Here is a 21239-nt window from a genome sequence, read left to right as displayed (position 1 = left end):
AATGTCTTTCCTCTCATTCTCATTGATTTTCACTGACTTTGATTTTGGTAATGCACTTTTTCTCATTTACTTGACACTATATGCATTCCATTGAAAAATTATATTTTGATTAATAGATTATTATTTTATCTAGAATTAATTAGTTCCACTTATATTTACATTATTAGTTAGTTAATATTTGGATCATTATCATCATTATATCATAAAGTTCTACCTATGGAACTTAGATAGTCAATCTATTTACAAAAAAAAAAAACAAAATTATTCATTGACAAGACAAATAGTTGTTAGTACAACATTTTTTTCATTTCTTCATCATAAGATTCATCACTCTTCCATTTCTTCATCATCATCATCAATTTCCTGAATCTTCATCTTTTTGACTGCTTTAGCAGCATCAGTTTTTGTTGTTCCATTTGGTATCTGAATCAATATCTCTGACTTCTGACCTGTTGCAGCATTAACAACCCCTCCATTCTTTTCTACATGGTACACTAACTCAATCCCCTTAGCCCCAGCATCTATGTAAACTGTTGAATTCTCATCAATTTCTTCCCTCACAAGCATTCTAGATAACTCTGTCACCACCTTCCTCTCAAGCCACCTCCTTATTGGTCTAGCACCATAAACCTGTCAAGTAACAAGAAAACAAGTTCAGTACACATAACATCTCATGAATCATTTTATATAATAAAAAAGGACGACCCAATGCACGGAATCTGAAGAGGACAAATGTATGCGTAGAGGGTTTTCACTTTCTAGGATCATGAGACATTTTATATAGGAACAAAAACTTATTGAGTACATATTAACGATATTTATGCATTATATATTCTTATAGTAAATCAAATATGTCAAGTTATATGATGGTACTTACAGGATCATAGCTTTCAGCAAGTATATAGTCCAATGCTGCATCTGTGACTGCCATGGCAATTCCTCTCTCAGCAAGACGACTAGCAACATCCTTCATTTGTAGCCTTGCAACCTTCCTCAGTTGCTCATGCGAAAGAGGATCGAATACCACAATTTCATCAAGCCGATTCAACAATTCTGGCCGAAAATGCCTTCTTACCTGTTAAAGCAAGAACATGTTTGTTAGCATAATACACAGTCACAACATATTGCTTATAACAAAAAGTCACAACAGATTAGCACATAAAAATAATTAAAAGTATATATAGTCTTCTAAACATACCTCCTGCATTACTTTATCACGCGCAACTTGCATGGTACAGTTTCCTGAAAGTCCAGTTAGGAGGTGTTCTGCTCCAAGATTTGAAGTCATGATGATGACGGTGTTTCTAAAGTCGACAGTTCGGCCTTGGCCATCCGTTAACCGCCCATCATCTAATACTTGAAGAAGAGTGTTGAACACTGATGTATGTGCCTTTTCCACTTCATCAAAAAGTACCACACTATAAGGCCTTCTCCTTACAGCTTCAGTTAATTGACCTCCTTCCTCATGTCCAACATAACTGAACAAAATCGAATATATTATACAGTGAGATATGTAATTCTTAAATTCCAAAGTATGTATGATAAGTAACAACAGTTCAAGTTTATAAATCCACTTACCCTGGTGGGGCACCGATCAATCTTGAAACTGAATGCTGCTCCATGTATTCGGACATGTCAATTCTCACCAACTGATTTTCATCATCGAAAAGCTGCTCGGCAAGAGCCTTAGCAAGTTCAGTCTTACCAACACCAGTTGGACCTAAGAACAAGAACGAACCAGTTGGTTGTTGTGGCCTTCCTAGTCCAGCTCTTGATCTCAACACTGCCTCAGCAACAGCATTAACTGCTTGGTCTTGTCCAACAACTCTATGGTGCAATCTATCACCAAGTCCAATGAGCCTTTCTTTCTCGTTTTGGCCAAGCCTTGTGACCGGTATCCCGGTCCAGCGGCTTACGACCTCTGCTATCTGCTCTGGTCCTACAGTTTCTGTCAGCATTAAGTTCTCCTCAGTGCTCCCTTCAAGTTGCTGGATTGCAGTTTCCAACTCCTGAATAGCACCATATCGCAAGTCTGCGGCTCTAGCTAGATCATATCTTCTCTCAGCCTCTTGTAGAGCAAAGAGAAGCTCCTCTCTTTTCTGTTTAAGCCTTCGAATCTCATCAATCCTCTCCTTCTCTTTTCTGTACTTCATCATCAAAGGTTGTAGTTTGTCTCTTAAGTCATCAAGTTCTTTCCTTACCTGAACATAATAATGAAATCAGAACCATCACAAATCTAAACATTGAAAGGGGTTACAATTAAAAATAAAATCAGTAGGAAAACTCAACAATGCAGTAAAATCAATGCTTACTTCGACAAGACGGGCTTTGCTAGCTTTGTCCTTCTCTTTCTCTAAAGCATGAAGCTCCACTTCAAGTTGCATCCTCTTTCTTTCAAGGTTATCAATTTCCTCAGGCTGGCTATCAAGCTGAACCCTCACATTCGCACAAGCCTCATCAACTAAATCAATTGCCTTATCAGGAAGATGACGTCCTGAACAAGCAAAGTGAATATAAGCATCTCATGCTAGTAGAAACATCGACTACATTTCTAAATCATTCAGTTTCAAACCAGAAATATCTAACTCAAACCAAAAGCGAATACATACCAGTAATGTAGCGACTAGACAATTGAGCAGCAACAACCAGAGCACGATCCTGAATCCGAACACCATGATGTCCTTCATAACGCTCCTTTAGCCCACGAAGGATGCTAATGGTGTCAACCACACTAGGTTCAGCCACATAAACTTGTTGGAACCTTCTTTCAAATGCTGCATCTTTCTCAACATACTTCCTATACTCCTCGAGAGTGGTAGCACCAATGCATCGAAGCTGGCCGCGAGCAAGCATAGGCTTGAAGAGGTTAGCAGCATCCATTGATCCTTCAGTTCTACCAGCACCAAGTACCAAATGAATTTCGTCAATAAAGAGAATAACTTTCCCCTCAGCCTCTTCTACTTCTTTCAAAACCGCCTTCAACCTCTCTTCGAATTCTCCCCTATACTTTGCACCAGCAACCAATGCTCCCATATCCAATGCAATAAGCCTAACTTCAGCAAGATTGCTAGGAACATCACCTCTAACAATCCTTTGTGCCAAACCTTCCACCACTGCTGTTTTGCCAACTCCTGGCTCTCCAATCAAAACAGGATTATTCTTAGTCCTCCTTGACAAAATCCTCACAACCCTTCTTATCTCTTCGTCGCGCCCGATCACCGGGTCGAGCTTCCCAGCTTGCTCAACCAAGTCCCTTCCATAAGTTGTAAGAGCTTGAAAAGTTGTGTCACCAGTAGCACTCTCAACCTTCTTCCCTTCTTTCCCGCGAAGCTTCTCAACCTCTGATCTAACCCTTGAAGTGGCAACACCAGCTTCTTTCAACAAGTCTCCAATTTGAGAATCTTCTAGAATGCCAAGAATCAATTGATCAACCGCTAAGTGCGTGTCGCCGCGTGACTTCTGTGCTGCTTGTGATCTTCTAATGGATTTGATGAGTGTTGTGCTTGCAGGTATCTCATCTGGTGGAGGAGATTGACATGGTAATTTCTTCAAGGCTTGGTTGAATACTCTTGCTGCAGCACGTGCTGATTCTTCACCAGAAGCATTTGAAATTGCTTGGAAGAAAATGCCATTGGGATCAGAAATCAGAGTAGATGCAAGGTGTAGAGGAGTGAATTGAGCATGACCAGAATCCATTGCAAGTGCATGAGACCCAGCAAGAGCCTCATTGGTCTTGTGAGTGAACTTGTCAGGATTCATTTCAAACCTGAATCAAAATAGTCACAAAGCATACAAAAATTAGAACTTGAACACGACCCAGTATTTGTCAACTATTACTCTAACAATATTAATAAAAAAATCATGAGAAATTATTGAATATGAATTGTTTATAAGCTTAGGATCAAAATCTAAAGATATAACAATTCTGGGTTATTGAAAAAACAGAGTAATAGCAATAAAGATAGTTTTAGAACATACCTTTGGGTGATAAAGATGGAACCTTTGTGAAAACGGGACAAAAAAAGAAACAAGTTTGTTTAGAATAACACAGAAAGAATGTAAGTTGAGTGAGTTTTGGGTGTTGTGTGAGAGAGAAAGAAGGGAATGTGTGTATTTGTTAACGTATAAGATGAATCGCAATGGTTCGCGATGTTTCCCAACAACTATGCATTACAAGGAGAATGTACTAGAGGCTTCTATCATTTTCTTGTTTTTTCCTTTTTAAGTTCGTTATTTTCTGTTTTTCTTGTTGGGCTAAATAGCTTCTTTAATGTAATGGATATAACCCACTTGAGTGTGGCCACTCATGAATCATATCATATATTTAATATTTATTGTGCCTACCCAATTTTAATAGGATTTAATATGTATATATTGACAGTGTAAATGTTTTTTACATTATCAGTTAATCATCTATTATTGATCTATTAATCATTATTGACTCTTAAACAAAAATAATACAAATCAATGGTGTATGATTTTAAGCTCATTTTAATAAAGTAAAGAGATAAATTACATTCAACTATGTGGGTATATTACTAGAACACGTCAAGATAGTATAAGAATAATATATATTTTTTATTTTTTATTGTTATAATATAGTAAAAGAGTGGTACAAACAATATCTTTTTATAATTATTGATGCATTTGTAACAAACCAAAAATAACGAACATACGTTGATTGACTGATTCTTATGTTATTTGAATTTATCTCCATAATATATCATATTTTGATTAATTTAATTATATTTATCACTTTTTTATTTCAAGGATCACAATTGCTTCTCATATAAAGATAATTACTGTAATATATAAATATAAATATAAGTGATTTATATAGATATAAAAAATATGATTTGTATAATTTCACTAAACTAATAAGATATTAGTGTAATTTATTCTAAAGTAAATTGTAACCACTTGAGGTAGAATCTACAAAAATTGAACTAATTTTGGATGAAATGATGAAACAAATTGGTTTGAAAAGTGAACTATACATTAGCCAAATGACTAAGATATTGACAATATAGGCTTACACCTTGGAGCTTAGGTAAGGTGCATACCAACATAGCCTTATGGCTATTTAAGGTTTTCATGTGTATCTTTTAAAGCTATATAGGTATTCTTCATGAACATAATAATAATAACACTTTATACCATTAGACGAACACATTGTTAGTAATAATAAGATAAGGTAAATATTAATTTATTTTCAGGTAAAAGAACATATATGACCCATTAAAAAACGAAAGTCATTGTGGTGCCGTCATCTTGACACGTGTCTGCATTCAATTGGATAGCCCATTTATCCTCATGGGCTTTTGTGTATAGCTGACACCCACTTTCTGAACACTTCCCATTTCGTAAGAGAAACCGGCCCAGCCTCGGTTCCGAACCACAAACCTGTGGCACCGAACCTCAGCTCCAGCCCGAACCTCAGCTTCGTTTCTCTGTTCGTTGAAAATTTTGCACTATTTCGATCACTTTATCTGTGTGAGCTCAAAGAGACTTCTCTTTTTTCTCCCTTTCACCGCTTCCAAACCCTAACGCGTGGCTCTTCAAATTTTCACCCAGGATCGATTCTCAGCTTCAATGGTGGATCCTCAATGTCGATGTGAGTTATTGGACTATGTTTCTGTCTATATAAACCATGTTTCTCTCTCTAGGAACCCTTTTATAGCGAAAAAGAAGAAAATAAATCAAATCTATGGTTGCGTCTTTGGTTTTTCGTGTTGGGCGCATTTTAAGAAGCTCGTGTAGTGGTTTTGTATGGTGTGGTCAATTTGAATGCCGATTTTGAGCCCCAATTGTGTTGTTTCGGATCTTATGAGTATTGGGGATAAATTTGAGATTTCGAAGTTATTTTAGGTTTTTGGATGAGCTCAGCTGCTACGAATTTGAGTTTTTTGTATTTTGCCTCCTCTCATTTGTTTAACAAGTGCAAATTTTCAGCTTATTTGATTTTCAATTTTGAGCCCCAATTGTGCATATTTGATTTAGTTTTTGGATGTGGTTTTCTTTTCCCATTCCCATAGTGTTTGTGTCAATGGATTATTTCTAGGTTTTGGTTTCTGCTGTATCCATAGGGAGTGTGAATTGAATCCTTGGCATCCCAATATGACTTAAGGCTAATCAGCTCATGCACCTCTGTACTTTCTCTCTGTGTTATGTGGAAAAACTAGAAGGGTTTCTTGCACTGTCAAATTCTGCCATATAAGTGATTTTTATAACCAGTGGGCATGAGCACAAATGTTGGATTTTTCGCAGTGAACCTCTTTGTATAGCTGTGGCTGAATTTTGTGTGTACACATAGAACTGATAGGAAAAAGTGTAAGACCATAGACGCTTTGCGGTTTTTGGACAAGTTTACTCATTGGATTTCTACTTGATATGTTTTTCATTAAATTGAAGTTTGCTTTTTATTTTTGAAGAATAACTGCCATTTGCTAAGAATGTGATGCATTCCTCAAATTTCTTGAAGATGATAAGTTATATGAATAGTTAAGAACTTGGGGGGCTTAAATATGTCATAACACCGATAATAATATTGAATGCCATTGCTAGAACAACACCATTTGTAAATAAAAAAGAGGGAGTTGCATATAGGGAATATGAAATATAAGCTTTACAGTGGTATTGTACTGTTCTCCCCGTCTTCCAATGACTATGGTTTTGCCGACACTTAACTATGCAGTAAACATCTTTAAGGTTCTGTAATTCTATTTCATAGGCATGCTTCTTTAGTTCTTAATATTCTTTGTTATGGTTGGTTTGGAAGTTGCTGCAGCCTGTTTAAGTATTTATCATTATGATCCTTGTTTGCATCATTCAATCATTCATTCAGTTTGCTGTGAACTTTGGAGTAGGGGGCTAAGCATGTTTGGTAATTTTTTATGCATTTTGTGGTGAGGCGTGGTACTTATCACTCATGTCTTATAAGTTACAATCTTACTTTTGGAGAAGGACCATTTCTGTTCGAACCTTTTGTTAGTTTTGAAAACAGAGCTACGGTGTTAGTACTAGTATATGTTTGGAACAATATTCCGTACTTGAGAATAGATCAAAAATATATGAAAAATAAGCTTATGCTTAGGACGTGTCACATAAGCAGTGGTTCAACCTTGTGTCGTTGGAGATAACATGGTGCTTATGGTTGACTATGAATTGAGTGTGGCGTCTTGTGTGAGATGTCATTTACTGTTAATCTGCTGTGTCTTGACAACTATTTTATTAGTTCATATAAACCAAATAAATTTGCATCTGGGTGATAGTTTTTATTCCTTTAACAATTTCCAGGAATAAATGGTAGTTTCTCAGAGGTGTGTTTTTGGGCATCATAATATTTAGCGAAACTTGATCTTCCTTGGTCCACATAGACTTCTTACAATAATTATCTACTGAAATATTGTGGGTTCGGTTATCTATGCCTGGAAACGAAGTAGGAGACAGGGTCCATAATTTTTTTGGTCAAGAGAACTTGTCCCAGGGCCAATATCATTCACAGGCAGTTGAAGGGAACTGGCCAGGGCTAAACAACAATTTATGGGATGGTAGCCAGAGGCCAACTGGTGCACCTTTTATTCCCAATTTGAAGAACTTTAATCTACAGCAATCAGGTAGAGTTTCTTTTATTTTGTGAAGTTGTTTCTTAATTATTTATTTTATTATCAATAATGTATTTATTTGTAGCTACTCTATTGGTTTTACGTAATTAATAACTGTGATTTTGAATTTTCACTTTGCTATATGGTTTGGTTTTACATTACTAATGGTATTTCCCTCTATATGCACCAAGATTCTGAACAGGGACAAACTAGCTCTCAAAATTTGCGACATGGTTTCAACCTGGCACAATCAAATCGGAGACTTGACTCTGGCAGAAATCAACCCCCAAACCAACAAACAGCTGCTAATGGCTATATGCAGGGACCTCAGATTTTCCAGTCTCGGCAAAATGAAGCAAATATTTTGGGAGTGGGTGCAGAAGCTGATTTGCATGGCATATCTAGCCTACCTAGAGGAATATCAGTGATGGAGTCACAACAAGGGGCTGGTCTTGAACTCTATAAGAAAAACCTGACTCGGACTGATGCCACTGAATCTCCTGTCAATTATGATTTTTTTGGAAATCAGCAGCAAATAAGTGGTCGGCATTTGGGCATGCTTCAGCAGTCTTTGCCTAGACAGTCGTCAGGGATAAATGACATGCATCTTTTACAACAGCAAGCAATATTCAACCAGATGCAAGAACTTCAGAGGCAGCAACAATTTCATCAACTAGAAGCAAGGCAACATAGTAGTATGACTCCGGCTTCCTCGACTTCGAGACAGACAGTCACAAGCCATCCTGCATCTCATATCAATGGCATTCCTATCAATGAGGCATCTAACCTTCTGTGGCAGCCTGAAGTTATGGCGACTAATGCAAATTGGCTCCAGCGTGGTGCATCTCGAGTTATGCAAGGGTCCTCTAATGGACCTGCGTTATCTCCTGAACAAGTGCGCCTGATGGGCTTGGTTCCTAATCAGGGTGATCAGTCTCTTTACGGGCTTCCGATTTCTGGCTCAAGAGGAGTATCTAACCTGTATCCTCATGTTGAAGCAGATAAGCCTGCAGTGTCTCAGGTTTCTATGCCACACCAATATTCTCACATTCAAGGGGATAAGTCTGCATTGCCACACATACCAGCCAGTGCTAATTCATTTCCAGCCCATCAGTATGGTGCATTTTCAGATCAAACTAACACAAACAATGGAACTTCGGTTTCAAGACAAGATATTCCAGGAAAAAGTATGTTTGGTTCTATTGCTCAAGATCTAAATAGTGGACTAAATATGGATAACTTGCAGCAAGTGAATTCTGAGCACAGAAATGCACCAATTGAAGATTTTCATGGGAGGCGGGAACTAGCTGGATCATCAGAAACTTCACAGGACAAGATGATAATGCAGTTTGCTCCTTCACAGAACGAGGCTACTCTAGATCCAACTGAAGAGAAGATTTTGTTTGGTTCAGATGACAGTCTGTGGGATGGATTTGGCAGGAATGCAGGTTTCAATATACTGGATAGTACTGATAGTTTTAATGGATTGCCATCTGTTCAGAGTGGGAGTTGGAGTGCACTTATGCAATCTGCTGTAGCTGAAACTACTAGTAGTGAAACGGCTATACAGGAAGAATGGAGTGGTATAAATTTCCAGAGTGCTGAACGTTCATCTGGAATTCAGCAGCCTTCAACTATTGATAGCAGCAAACAACAATCACTTTGGTCTGAAAATAACTTGCAGTCAGCATCCAATATAAATTCAAGACCTTTTCTTCGCCCGAATGATGTTAGCCGGCCCAATACCACTGTAAACTATTCTGTTGCTGGATTTCAACAGTCTGCTATTGATTCTGCACAAGAACAGCATGACAGGTTACAAAGTGATTCTTCTCAGAGATCAGTTCCACAGTTTTTAGAAAGAGGCAAATGGTTAGATTGCAATCCTCATCAAAAACCAAATGCTGAAGGGAGCCGCATTTATGGAAATGTTGCTTATTCTTCAGGTTTAGAAATGAATGAGAAGGTTATTTCAGACTCTTGGGCCCATCAGCAGACACTATCATCTCCTAATAGTAGCGGTGAGCCATTTAATAGATCTAATGGGTGGAATGCTATCAAATCAGCCCCACCTGATAACAATTCTATTTTGAAAGCCCAAACAGAAGCCATGCAGGAGATGGGACAGGTTCCTGCTATGTGGGAACATGATTCTGACACTAATTCATCTCTCGGGTTGGAACATGTGAATTCTGGCAGTAATATGCAGGTTTGTGGGGACGATTCTGGTATAAATGGAATTGCTGCTATACCAAATTCAGGTTCTACATGGGTCAGCCGGCAAAACAACCAGCAGCTTCCTAATCTTGATGCTTGGAGACATGCAGATTCTGTGGGAAACTATAGAAGGAATGAAGCTCCAGGAACACATACACATCATATGGAGAAGAACCCTTTAGTTTTGGAGTCATCAAAGAATGAAAAGATAGACGGTGAAGCACATGATATGCAGAACTCTAACAAAAAGGATAAATCATCAGACAGTATTGACCCTAATCCTTCCCATCATATCGCTGGTGGTAAGAGAGAAACTTCTAGTTTTGATGGATGTGATTCACTTAGTCCCAAGCTATCTGGTCCGGGAAATCAAAGAACTCCCATAACTCGTAAATTTCAGTATCATCCGATGGGGGATTCTGGTGTTAAGATGGAACCTTATGGAAACAAACATGTGTTAAATTCACAGCCTATGCCCCATCAATCATTTGGAGGGTTTAAAGGCCAGGATCAAAGCTATCCTGGGCAATCGAAGTATGGTCATTACGATGGGAATTATACTGAATCGGAGAAGGTAATTTTGAGATTTTACTTTTATCATACAAGTGTCACATAAATTGCACAAAATTTTCTCTACTTATTGGAATCCAAAGTTGTCTATATCCTCTAAAAGTGACAGATGCATCGGCTTACTTTTCAGGTTGACTCAAAAAGCTCAGATGATAATGCTTCAAGAGGCATATCACCTAGTCATATGCCGAAAACATTGAATTCATTTGATAGAAGTATTGGTAATTATGCCTTGAACAAGACTACTTCACCCAGGTAGTTGAACAAGATTTGAAAAAAATCTTCTCGCTTTTGTTTTGAGCTTATGAATTTAGCCTTCATCATGTGATGGTTCCATCTTAATTATTATTTTTCAAATAGTCTTTCTATCCTTTTTTTTAATGTCAAAGTAACCATGACTGTCTGTTTTATATTACGATATCCCAACTTCTGCTCTAGTTTTCACTGCAACATCTTTTACTTGTTTATCTTTCTTTCGTTTTCCTTCTACTCTTCTCTTCCATGACTTACATGGTTACATTAGCTCAACCGTGATTTGTTAAAATTATTGTAGTCAAAATATTCTTGAGCTTCTTCATAAAGTGGATCAGTCAGGGGAGCATGGGATTGCAACAAACACAAGCACTTCTAACCGCCATTTCTCTTCCAGGGTGCCAAATACTAAATCTTCTGATGGATCTTCTGTACATCCTCAACAATATCAAAGTTCTTCGACTCAAGGCTTTGGGTTACAATTGGCTCCTCCCACTCAGAGGCTTCCTATTGCATCTTCTCATGCTACACCACATGTCGCATCTGAGACTATGGATATGGGTCATACGTGGTTGGCTGCTACTCAGACTTTTCCTTCTCGAGAGTCATCTCATGAGCATAGGAATAACATTTCCGGTTCCTCAGGACAAACTTTTGATAAAGCGTCACAGTACAGTGTGCTGGGAAATATTCCACAGGCTATAACGCCTGGCTTTCCTTTCCCCAGGATTCACACTCAAAATCAGAACATGGCTAATACTCATTGTGCCGATGAAACTTTTGTTGATCGGACTGCTTCCATGAATAAGTTAGACGAGCAATCTGAAAGAGCACAAAGTAGCCATTTTGATTTGGCTTCTGCTCCAGGCGAGTCTGCCATGCAAATTTCATCATTGGAGGCTAGCACAGCTCCTCATCCTTCTGTTACATTTAGCACATCACTGCACGATGCCCCTTCAAAAGTTTTACACAATGTATGGACCAGTATTTCTAGCAAGCAACATCCTAATACTTCAATGATTCCATCCCGTCCACTACCAATTAATGTTTGTGAAACTACACCTGGACCGCAGAAGTCAGGTATTGAAGATTCAGAGAAAGATTGTAATGAGCTCTCTGGGAAGCAGATATTTCCTTTGAGTGTTGATGCTTCTGAAGAGACAACAAGTGCATCACATATGAAATCCACACGCGATGTATCTCAATCTAGTCCAGCTGCTACCCCTAGAGATATTGAAGATTTTGGTCGATCTTTAAGACCAAACCATTTTTTGCATAAGAATTTCTCTTCGCTAAATCAAGCTCAGTCCATGCAAGATGTTGATATTGATCCCAATAACCGAGATTTCAAGAGATTCAAAGTTTCAGATAATGTGGTGGACAAACAACAGGTAGATATCAACCATGGACAAAAGTCAGATCAGTATGATAACATGGTTAAAGACGTTGTAGGTAATCATGCTTCTCTGCCACCATCAGATCCTAATGTGCTGAGCTTTTCAACAAAGCCAGATGATGGACGAGACACTAATGCATCTTCGTATGAGGTAGTTGGCTGTCAGAAAAATGCTCTTAATCTCTCCAATAGTAGCAAAGCAACTTCTGTTAAAAGCGAACACACACAGATAAATCCTCAGATGGCACCGTCATGGTTTGAGGAATATGGAACATTTAAAAATGGCAAGATGTTGCCATTGTACGATGTACAAACGATGACTCCTCCAAAAATTATGGATCAACCTTTCATCTTACGGAGCCAATCTGATAATTTGCATCTTGGTAAATCAATGGAGCAAATTAATAGTCTCGGTGATGCTGGTCAGCTTGTTAATGCAAGGCAAACTCTAATGCCTACTTCAGTTGCAAGTGAGCATTTGCCTTCTCAGTTATTGCCTCCTCCTCCTGTTGAACCTGATTTGATTATTACAAGACCAAAGAAGCGCGAAAGTTCCACCTCTGAACTCATGCCATGGCATAAAGAACTCAGTCAGGGTTCTGAAAGGCTTCATAATATTAGGTATTACAAAATTACTTGGTTTAGTACATGTTTTTATATTATTTTTACACTAACAGAATTACAGCGAAGCATTCTGATTATTTTGATTATATGCCATCAATCATTGTTGTTATTGTTAATGACTTGATACTGGAAAAGGTTGCCTTTCAGCTGTTGATTCAATGTGTTTTCAATTGCTTTGAAATTATTTTATGCCTTGTGATTTTGCCATGTGAATATAGCTTAGCCCTGTAATGTTCATCAAGTTGTCACCTTGTTTCCTCTTGAGAATACTGAGGTTCCTTGTTATTTGGCAGAGTGGCAGAATTTGAATGGTCTCAAGTCGCAAATAGATTGGTTGAGAAGGTTTGTTCATTACCAAATAACTGTACAACTTAATCTCTAAAATTGTTTTATTAATGAGGAGTGTATGTTGCCCCATTTTGATTTTAGGTTGAAGATGATGCTGAGCTTGTCGAAGATTTACCAACAATGAAGTCAAAAAGAAGACTTGTCTTCACTACACAGCTTATGCAGCAACTACTCAACCCTCCTGCTGCTGCAGTTCTATCTGCAGATGTTAAGTTGGATCATGAAAGTGTGGTCTATTCTGTTGCGAGATTAGTGTTAGGAGATGCTTGCAGTTCAGTCTCATGGTCTGGAAGTGATACACTTGTGCCCCCTGGCAGCAAAAAGCTGTATGTTTTTTCTTCTTCTTTTGAAGCGAGATTGGTGGTTTTGAAGGATTTTGTCTTGCTTCTTACAACTGATTTTTTTTATTGATATTTTCTGTGTAGCCTGCCCATTAAGCTTAATTCATCCCAGAAAATTGATCAATACATTTTGAAAGCAGAAGACTTTGTTGGCAGAGCGAAGAAACTGGAAAATGATATATCAAGGTAATATCGGTGTTGAGTTTGATATTGCCAATCCATTATTTTATTTTGTCCCTGGCCTTCACAAATAGTATGCCTGGTCTGTGAGCAATAAATTTCATACACAGGCTCATATATGGCTGTTGCTCATATTGTGTATAAATGTTAATGGCTCTTGCAAGAGTTGTTGCCCTCTCCTGTCTTTTTGTGTGAATGTGTGGGTTGGAGGGGGGTAAAGTGGTAAAAATTCATTAGAAATCTAGAATAGTTGATTTGCCAAATTGAAGTTGATCGAAGCTGTTTACTTTCTTTTTTGCTCCATAGTACGGGCTCAATTGCTCATTTGATAAAGATACAGACTCTGAATTTATGTTGGAAAAGAATTGTGCTGACAATGAATAACTTTTCTACTTTTAACGTTGCTAACTTGTAGTGCTTTTCAATCCACATGGATTGTTTAAAAAAACTAGTATTGTATAATGAATTGAAAAGGATAAACTCATACGGGCCATGCTTTTTTCTTGGTTTGGCTTTTCATCAAATTTATTTTAGATGGTAATGATGGTATTTGTATTTTCCCATAACTCATAGAGGACGTGGAAACATTTGTCTTCTTTGTACTTTTTCTTAGTATCAGGGTTGCCACTATCATAGAGAAACGACAAAGTTTTACATTGGTTATCGACTTCGTAACATAACCTTCATCTTTTATCCGGGCTTAGAACTACATATGTATAACATCAAACATACATAGACAGATTTATGATATAGCATTATGGTTTATGTCGTCATCTCCATCTAGTGGGATTAAGGATTGATTATTGCTGTGGTTTTTATTTCATCCAGTGCTTATTTTTATCTTTACATGATAGCTACACTTTGTTGTTGTTTTCTTATTTTCTGCTATTCTTCATCTCTATGATGCAGATTGGATAGCAAAGCCTCAGTTTTGGACTTAAGAGTGGAATGTCAAGATTTAGAAAGATTTTCTGTCATCAATCGATTTGCCAAGTTTCATGGACGCGCACAGAACGATGGGGCAGAGACTTCATCCTCCTCTGACTTAACTGCAAATGTGCAGATATCATGCCCGCAGAAATATGTTACTGCAGTTCCAATGCCTAGAAATCTTCCTGACAGGGTACAATGTCTTTCACTTTGACAATTAATTAATTCATTGTTCCATCTTTTTTGGTCAGTTGTCTCAACAACCTCCTGTTTCTGGTCCTTTTCTTTCAACTTATATTTATTGCACTTCATCCCAATAGAACCATAATAGTGGCAATCAATGTAGGAAAAGAATGGTACTAGATTGCCTCCTCAATCAATGGAGGCTGTTAGATCTTTGCAATCTATATGTGTATGTATGTCTTGATATTTGCAATTTAGTTATCTTTTACTTTTGGTTTCAGGTTCCAAGCCTTTTGTATATAGTAAGATTATATATTACAGTCTTAGTTTTAACCTTACCTCTGATTAATTAGTATAAACTGTTTAGTCCTTACTTGGTCATTTCTATTCGGTATGTAATTTTTCTAAAGAGGTCCAGAATTTGTAGCCAAGCATTCGGCTATGCTCCTTAAATGTTCAAGGAGATAGAAATAATGACAATAATAATGTAGGCTTCGGGGCTCAATAAAGAGTTGCTTGTGATTTATAGGCTCAAATAATGTACCTCTTACAACAAGTGAACGCTTTAGATGGGTACACATTTATTGTCCCATAGTTTGTGTCATTTCATGTGTCATTGACTTGTGATTGGTCAAAAATATATTTAAGTTAAAATTTAATTATAAATTATTTTTATGACCAATCACAAACTTATAATACAGGAAGTGACACAAACTGTGAGACAACAAATGTGTTCTCATTTCCGCCTTTTATGGATGGACATATTCCCATAAACACGTGATAATAAAGACAATGTTCTGAGCAAATGATACTGGTCCCTGATGTTACAAAGACTGTATAGTTGTCAACGTAATGAATTAAACAAACATGCCAAGGGACAGCTTCTAAGACCAATACATTATCATCATATGTCAGATCCTTTTCTGTCAGATATAAATCAAATAATGGGTTTTGACATAGACAACATTCGTCCTTTACGGCTTTAGTAGGAATGAAATATTAAAATTTGTCCTACTTGTACACTCCAACAAAAAGCCTTGAAAAGTGAAACACCATAAAGAACCAAACTTGAGATTTATTATTTGCTGTCAGTCTGTCACGGTTTCAATTTCCAAACATTTCCTATGGATTTAGAATGAAGATCATTCTTTTCATTTTTGGTGTCTATCTCAATACAAAATGTTACATAATTAAAGAGAAATGTGGATATCCCATTATTTGTGTTTTAATGGTATCATCAAATTCGGCTTTCCATAAGAAACAGAAAATAATTTTTTTATATTACTGAGTGAGATATAGTTAACTTGAGATATAAAAACATGATTTTTTTGGACATGTATTATTATTTATTTTAAACACCCATAATGCCCTTCAAACTTGGACATTGGGTTTGTTGTCAAACCTCGAACCAATCAATTATTTAAGATTTGCGATCCCTCAAAATTGGTGGAACTGGCCCACAAGTCTCATTACAGTACAAATTGCAGTTTCTAAAATCATTGACCACAACTGCATAAAGTTGAGTTTTGACCAATACAACTGGTTTACTTGTGAACTGTCATAACTAATGGACAAAAGCTCAAGAACAAGTAAACACCGCCCATTTGAAATAGTTCCATAAAAACAACCATAAAGTAACTTGAGTAAAAATAAGGAATCAAATATGAAATGAAAAAAAGCATTTAAGAACTGATACCTGTCAGAATAGTATAAAAAAGCATGTTTGCTGTAATTTTCTATTTTTCATTATTGGGTGATGCTTAAAATCTTTGCTAAAACATAGGGAAGAAAAGTGAAATAAAGTCTCATTGTTTAAACTTTTGGTTAAATTGAGTCTATTGGAGAATCATTGAAGAATGTAGATGTCAATGCAAAAACAACAAAACAGGTTAAGTGATGGACATTTGTAATCAAACACAACCCAAGTATCTATCTATCACTAAAAAAATATAGTATCCCTGACTCAATCATGTAAATATATAAAATACAGTATTTCCAATCCTAACATAAAAATGGGAGAAACGTGTAGTCAATTTCAAGCAAATAAACATAATTCTATATTCGATCTCATAGATACATATAGAATTCTATGAAAAGCCGTATTCGATGAAAGTCGTATAGTTTGACGTTAAACAAGGATATCAGTATTATACCATAAAACAATAATAAAAGTTCATGCAACAAACACTATAAGGACACGCAACAGTAGAAATTAAAATGATACCATATACTTGAACTCTTCTTTTTTTTAATAAAAGAATAAATATTGATACTATTGCAACCAAATTATCAAATAATTTATTATATAATTTAATATTCCTTACACGTATATATTAGTTTTTCTTTTTTCTTCCACCAGAATCATGTAATAATAATTTGATATGTAATTTAATTTGCCCATTATTGTGTTTCATTACAATCTTGTTCCTTTCACTTTCCTACATTTCTTCTCTCTCTCCATCAAACTAGGGTTTCTTCCGATCCCATTGGGTCATCACGATCTCTTTGCCCAAATCTCAAACCGTAATGGTATCATCAACAAATCATCACATTTGTATTATTTTATTTTATTATTTTGATGATATAATTGTTTGGTTCCTTTGAAATCATAATGTACCATTTCGATTTGTTTATTATTTAAATGCAGCATTTCGGTTTGAAGCATGTCTTAAATTTATTATATAATTTCACCACGATCAATAACACGAGTTAGTTATCTTATTATATACTGATAGATTAGAATTTTGATGTATTTTTATTTTTATTTTTTCTCTGTGCAGCTATTCTGCATTTTTGTTGTTTATACCCTTACTGGGACTATTAAGGTTGAAGTGCAGAAAATGCTTTGGAGAAAAATTGGAGATGAAGAACAGCTTTCTATCTCAATATCTTCTGAGAGAAGCATGGTGGTGTAGTTGTATATTACACAAGATATCTTTGCCTGCTATATATATGAAAGTGTTATGAATTTTTATTAAAGGATAAGATGTGTGGATTATGATAGCAAGATTGTTGTTTATACACACTGAGGTATATGATCATAGTTTTACGGCGATATATTTGGAGAGCTGTTTTTTTAGAATCACCGATTAGGAATGGATGACGACATAGATTTTGAGGTGTTAAGTTACAGTTGGAATAGCAAGAATCCAACTGATAGGCTTTTCATTATATCTTGCTTTATCGCTGCCGCTGTTGGAATTTTGACTATAGCATATACTGCGTTTCAATGGAGGAGAAATATCAATCTAAGTTGGATGAAAGCAGTAGCTAGATCTAAGAAAAACCCGAAGGCGAGGCACAAAGTTCCTGTGGCTCCTCATACTTGGATCCTAGAATCCGTATCTCGTGCAAAGAATTTAAACTGCTGTGTATGCTTTAAGTCCATTTCACCTTCTCAAACTCTAGGGCCTATAGTAGCTTCAGAGAGTTTTATCCACCGATGCGGTATTTGCGGTGCAGTAGCTCATCTAAGCTGTTCTTCTAGTGCCCACAAGGACTGTAAGTGTATCTCTATGATTGGATATGAGCATGTCATGCATCAATGGGCTGTTCGTTGGACAGATGTTGCTGATCAATCTGATGAAACTACTTTCTGTAGTTACTGTGAAGAGCCATGTGGTGGGACATTCCTCAGTGGTTCCCCAATATGGTCTTGTTTGTGGTGTCAACGTTTAGTACATGTTGATTGTCATAGTACAATGTCTAATGAAACAGGTGATATATGTGATTTAGGCCCAATTAAGAGATTGATACTATCACCAATATATGTCAAGGAACTTAATAGAAATTTGCCCGGATTTTTGATCTCAATTACTCATGGGGCAAATGAGATAGCATCTTCAGTTCGGGCAAGCATTAGGAACCAGAGCAAAAAGTACAAGCATGGAAGTGAACCATCAGTTGAATCTGGGAATAGTGAGAGCATTGGTGAAATACCCCCAGAAAGCAGTGGTGATACTGATCAAATAGTGAATGGGCATCATGAATTGGAGGAGAAAAACAATGCCGACACAAATAAGGAGGTTCGACATCAAGATGGTGATGCAGATAACAAGATGGATAAAAAGCCTAGTCTTGGACGGAATTCATCAATCAATCAGAGGGATGAGTCCGACATGTTAGGAGTGAACCAGAAATATGAGTTGATTGATATAACTCCAGATGCAAGACCATTGTTAGTTTTTATAAACAAGAAGAGTGGTGCCCAGCGTGGAGATTCACTTAGGTTACGCCTGAATATTCTTTTAAATCCTGTTCAGGTCTGTTACTCTGCCACATATTACAATTTCTGGTTATCAAACTAAGTTCTTTACTTTTATGAGCACCATATGTATCAAATTGGTGTAAAAATAACATAAAAGTACACTCATGAGTGTGAGGTTCTTCACACAACAATAACCAAGCCACACAATCATACTTACTTGAGCACTTTCAAGAACCTTTACCGTAACAAAATATATATAAAAACATACACATATGTATAAATGTATGCAATGTATATAAGTATGACAAATTGAAGTTTTTCAAGAGCTTTGTAGTTCGGATTAAAATCAATATTGATGGTTGAAGTTGATGGGGCGACGCTCACAACAACTGACCTTCACATATTCAGGACCCTTGTGTGTGTCTATATATATGTGTGTATATATATATTATCAGTGGTAAGAGTAAATGAACCAAGTATGAATTTCTGCTTTCGACCTGAGTTAACCAATAAGCCATAGCCCATAATCATCCATCAGCACTCATCTATTTTTATGAAATTACCTAAACATAATGAGAATCAACCCCGCCTAGTGAGATTAAGGCTTGGTTGTTGTTGTACCTAAATATAAGATTATAGAGAAGTTACTATCCTCTAGGTGTATACATGAAATATACTCCTATAAATTGCTAAAATACCCCTTTTGCTTGTTGTAATACTCTGACGATGTTATTTATCCAACCTTTCTTTGTTATGTTCAGGTTTTTGAATTAAGCTCCTATCAGGGGCCAGAGTGGGGACTGTATTTGTTTAGAAAGGTGCCTCACTTTAGAGTTCTTGTGTGTGGTGGAGATGGTACTGTTGGTTGGGTTCTAAATGCAATAGAAAAGCAAAATTTTGTTTCCCCTCCCCCAGTTGCTATTCTTCCTGCTGGTACAGGGAATGATCTTGCTAGAGTTCTATCTTGGGGAGGTGGCTTGGGTCCAGTGGAGAGGCAAGGGGGCCTTAGCACATTTTTGAATCACATAGAACATGCTGCAGTTACTATTCTTGACCGGTGGAAGGTTTCGATAAGCAATCCACAAGGAAAGCAACAGCTCCGGCCACCAATGTTTATGAACAACTACCTTGGTATGTGAAAGCATTTTTCTCATGATTCATTTTACTTAACATTAACTTGTAGGTTTGAAGCATCTGGTAAGGCTGCTTGGTGAACTTTTTTATGTATGCATAGAGAACTAGTTTCCTTTTGGGTGGAGGGTTTGGGGTTGGGCAGATTATAGATGGAGAGAGATGCCTCTAAGAGTCTGGTTCTTGATGTCCATGGCCTGATACTCTGGTTTGACTGTGAATCTGGTTGAAGCAAATTGAAGGTTGATTTGGTTGTGTTGATTTTTGAATTAATATGGTCTGATCACTCCTTTATGTGATGTCTGACTCTGCTCAGATTGTGTTGGATAGTTGAAATGGGATTTAGCATATATGAATTTCAGTATTCAACTTAGGCACAAATTTGTCTGTATTCTCATGGAGTTACTTGATTTATAATAAGTTGCAAAGGTTGGATTTTGAAACTTACAATTTTTCGATTCTAGGAATTGGTTGTGATGCAAAGGTTGCGTTGGACATCCATAATCTGCGAGAGGAGAATCCAGATAAATTTTATAACCAGGTATTTAATTGTCGTGTCCCATATTTACTCTAATTTTCTTGTGATGATATGTATTGCAACTTTAAGATTCTAAAATTACTCTACATACACAGTTTATGAATAAAGTTCTATATGCGAGAGAAGGTGCTAAAGGTATCATGGATAGGACATTTGCGGATTTCCCTTGGCAGATTCGAGTTGAGGTGGATGGAGTTGAAATTGAAGTCCCAGAGGTGAACCTTTATTTAATTCCACATTTCTCTTCATGGTATAATTGTTTTTTCCCCTATTCATTTGAGCATCCAACTCTAATTATATAATAATGGTTTGATAGGCAGTAAGCTTTGAGAGTATATACTGCAACCCACCCGCACAAAAATAAGAGCAAGCCATATCCTTTTTCTGAATTATACAATGTGGTTTTATATTCATTCAGGATGCAGAAGGTGTGCTTGTTGCAAATATTGGAAGCTACATGGGAGGTGTAGATTTGTGGCAAAATGAAGATGAAAATTATGATAATTTTGATCCACAATCTATGCATGATAAGATACTTGAAGTTGTGAGCATATCTGGAACATGGCACCTCGGGAAGCTTCAGGTAATAAAATGAAACTTGAAACTTCAATCCCCATCCTAATAATGTTCAGCTTCAGAGTTTACATCATTCTGTATGTAATGAATCTACTACTTGAGATTTGAAATAGAGTGTATGCAGGTTGCTAATATTCCCCCA

The 21239-nt window shown here is 36.8% G+C and overlaps 3 protein-coding genes and 1 long non-coding RNA gene across 5 annotated transcripts in view; 2 read left to right on the top strand and 2 right to left on the bottom strand.

The window, feature by feature from the left end:
• Positions 302–4078, bottom strand: LOC109353736 (chaperone protein ClpB1-like). Its single transcript, XM_019596103.1, has 7 exons — positions 3979–4078; positions 2610–3766; positions 2313–2494; positions 1579–2201; positions 1199–1478; positions 878–1075; positions 302–630 (listed from the first exon to the last, which is right to left on the bottom strand). Exons 2-7 carry the CDS (start codon positions 3757–3759, stop codon positions 328–330), a joined length of 2736 nt encoding a protein of 911 aa, XP_019451648.1. The 5' UTR covers positions 3760–3766; positions 3979–4078; the 3' UTR covers positions 302–327.
• LOC109353722 lies at positions 5507–14983 on the top strand. 2 transcript variants are annotated; one of them, XM_019596093.1, is made up of 9 exons: positions 5507–5614; positions 7297–7616; positions 7796–10395; positions 10522–10646; positions 11041–12660; positions 12957–13005; positions 13093–13337; positions 13437–13538; positions 14442–14983. In XM_019596093.1, exons 2-9 carry the CDS (start codon positions 7424–7426, stop codon positions 14674–14676), a joined length of 5169 nt encoding a protein of 1722 aa, XP_019451638.1. In that variant the 5' UTR covers positions 5507–5614; positions 7297–7423; the 3' UTR covers positions 14677–14983. The 2 variants fall into 2 exon arrangements, with proteins under 2 accessions (XP_019451638.1, XP_019451630.1); XM_019596085.1 differs by having other exon boundaries at positions 10945–12660.
• The window catches only part of LOC109353766, a 12700-nt gene continuing 3009 nt past the window's right edge, over positions 11549–21239 (bottom strand). Inside the window, exon 3 of the long non-coding RNA XR_002108485.1 lies at positions 11549–11561. This is a non-coding gene — a long non-coding RNA (uncharacterized LOC109353766). The remainder of the gene's footprint in view (positions 11562–21239) is intronic.
• Positions 17020–21239, top strand: part of LOC109353746 (diacylglycerol kinase 1-like) — a 5439-nt gene continuing 1219 nt past the window's right edge. The window contains exons 1-6 of the mRNA XM_019596115.1: positions 17020–17174; positions 17426–18907; positions 19614–19983; positions 20448–20524; positions 20617–20736; positions 20940–21104. Of these exons, the coding sequence (XP_019451660.1) occupies positions 17741–18907; positions 19614–19983; positions 20448–20524; positions 20617–20736; positions 20940–21104 (1899 nt within the window). The 5' untranslated portion in view covers positions 17020–17174; positions 17426–17740. The remainder of the gene's footprint in view (positions 17175–17425; positions 18908–19613; positions 19984–20447; positions 20525–20616; positions 20737–20939; positions 21105–21239) is intronic.

The sequence above is a fragment of the Lupinus angustifolius genome, chromosome LG01, assembly GCF_001865875.1.
Source record: "Lupinus angustifolius cultivar Tanjil chromosome LG01, LupAngTanjil_v1.0, whole genome shotgun sequence".
Lineage (NCBI taxonomy): Eukaryota > Viridiplantae > Streptophyta > Magnoliopsida > Fabales > Fabaceae > Lupinus > Lupinus angustifolius.
The sequence above is the reverse complement of the archived record's forward strand: the minus strand, read 5'-3'. Positions and strand labels throughout refer to the sequence as shown.

Excerpts from the sequence above, each read along its gene's own strand:
- LOC109353736 (XM_019596103.1), bottom strand. The coding sequence starts at position 3,759 with ATGAATCCTGACAAGTTCACTCACAAGACCAATGAGGCTCTTGCTGGG. Across the intron at positions 2,495-2,609 it reads GTCTAGTCGCTACATTACTG|GACGTCATCTTCCTGATAAG; the intron begins GTATGTATTCGC and ends TTGCTTGTTCAG. Across the intron at positions 1,076-1,198 it reads GTGATAAAGTAATGCAGGAG|GTAAGAAGGCATTTTCGGCC; the intron begins GTATGTTTAGAA and ends TTGCTTTAACAG.
- LOC109353722 (XM_019596085.1), top strand. The coding sequence starts at position 7,424 with ATGCCTGGAAACGAAGTAGGAGACAGGGTCCATAATTTTTTTGGTCAA. Across the intron at positions 10,647-10,944 it reads AACAAGACTACTTCACCCAG|TCAAAATATTCTTGAGCTTC; the intron begins GTAGTTGAACAA and ends AAATTATTGTAG. Across the intron at positions 13,338-13,436 it reads CCCCCTGGCAGCAAAAAGCT|CCTGCCCATTAAGCTTAATT; the intron begins GTATGTTTTTTC and ends TTTTCTGTGTAG.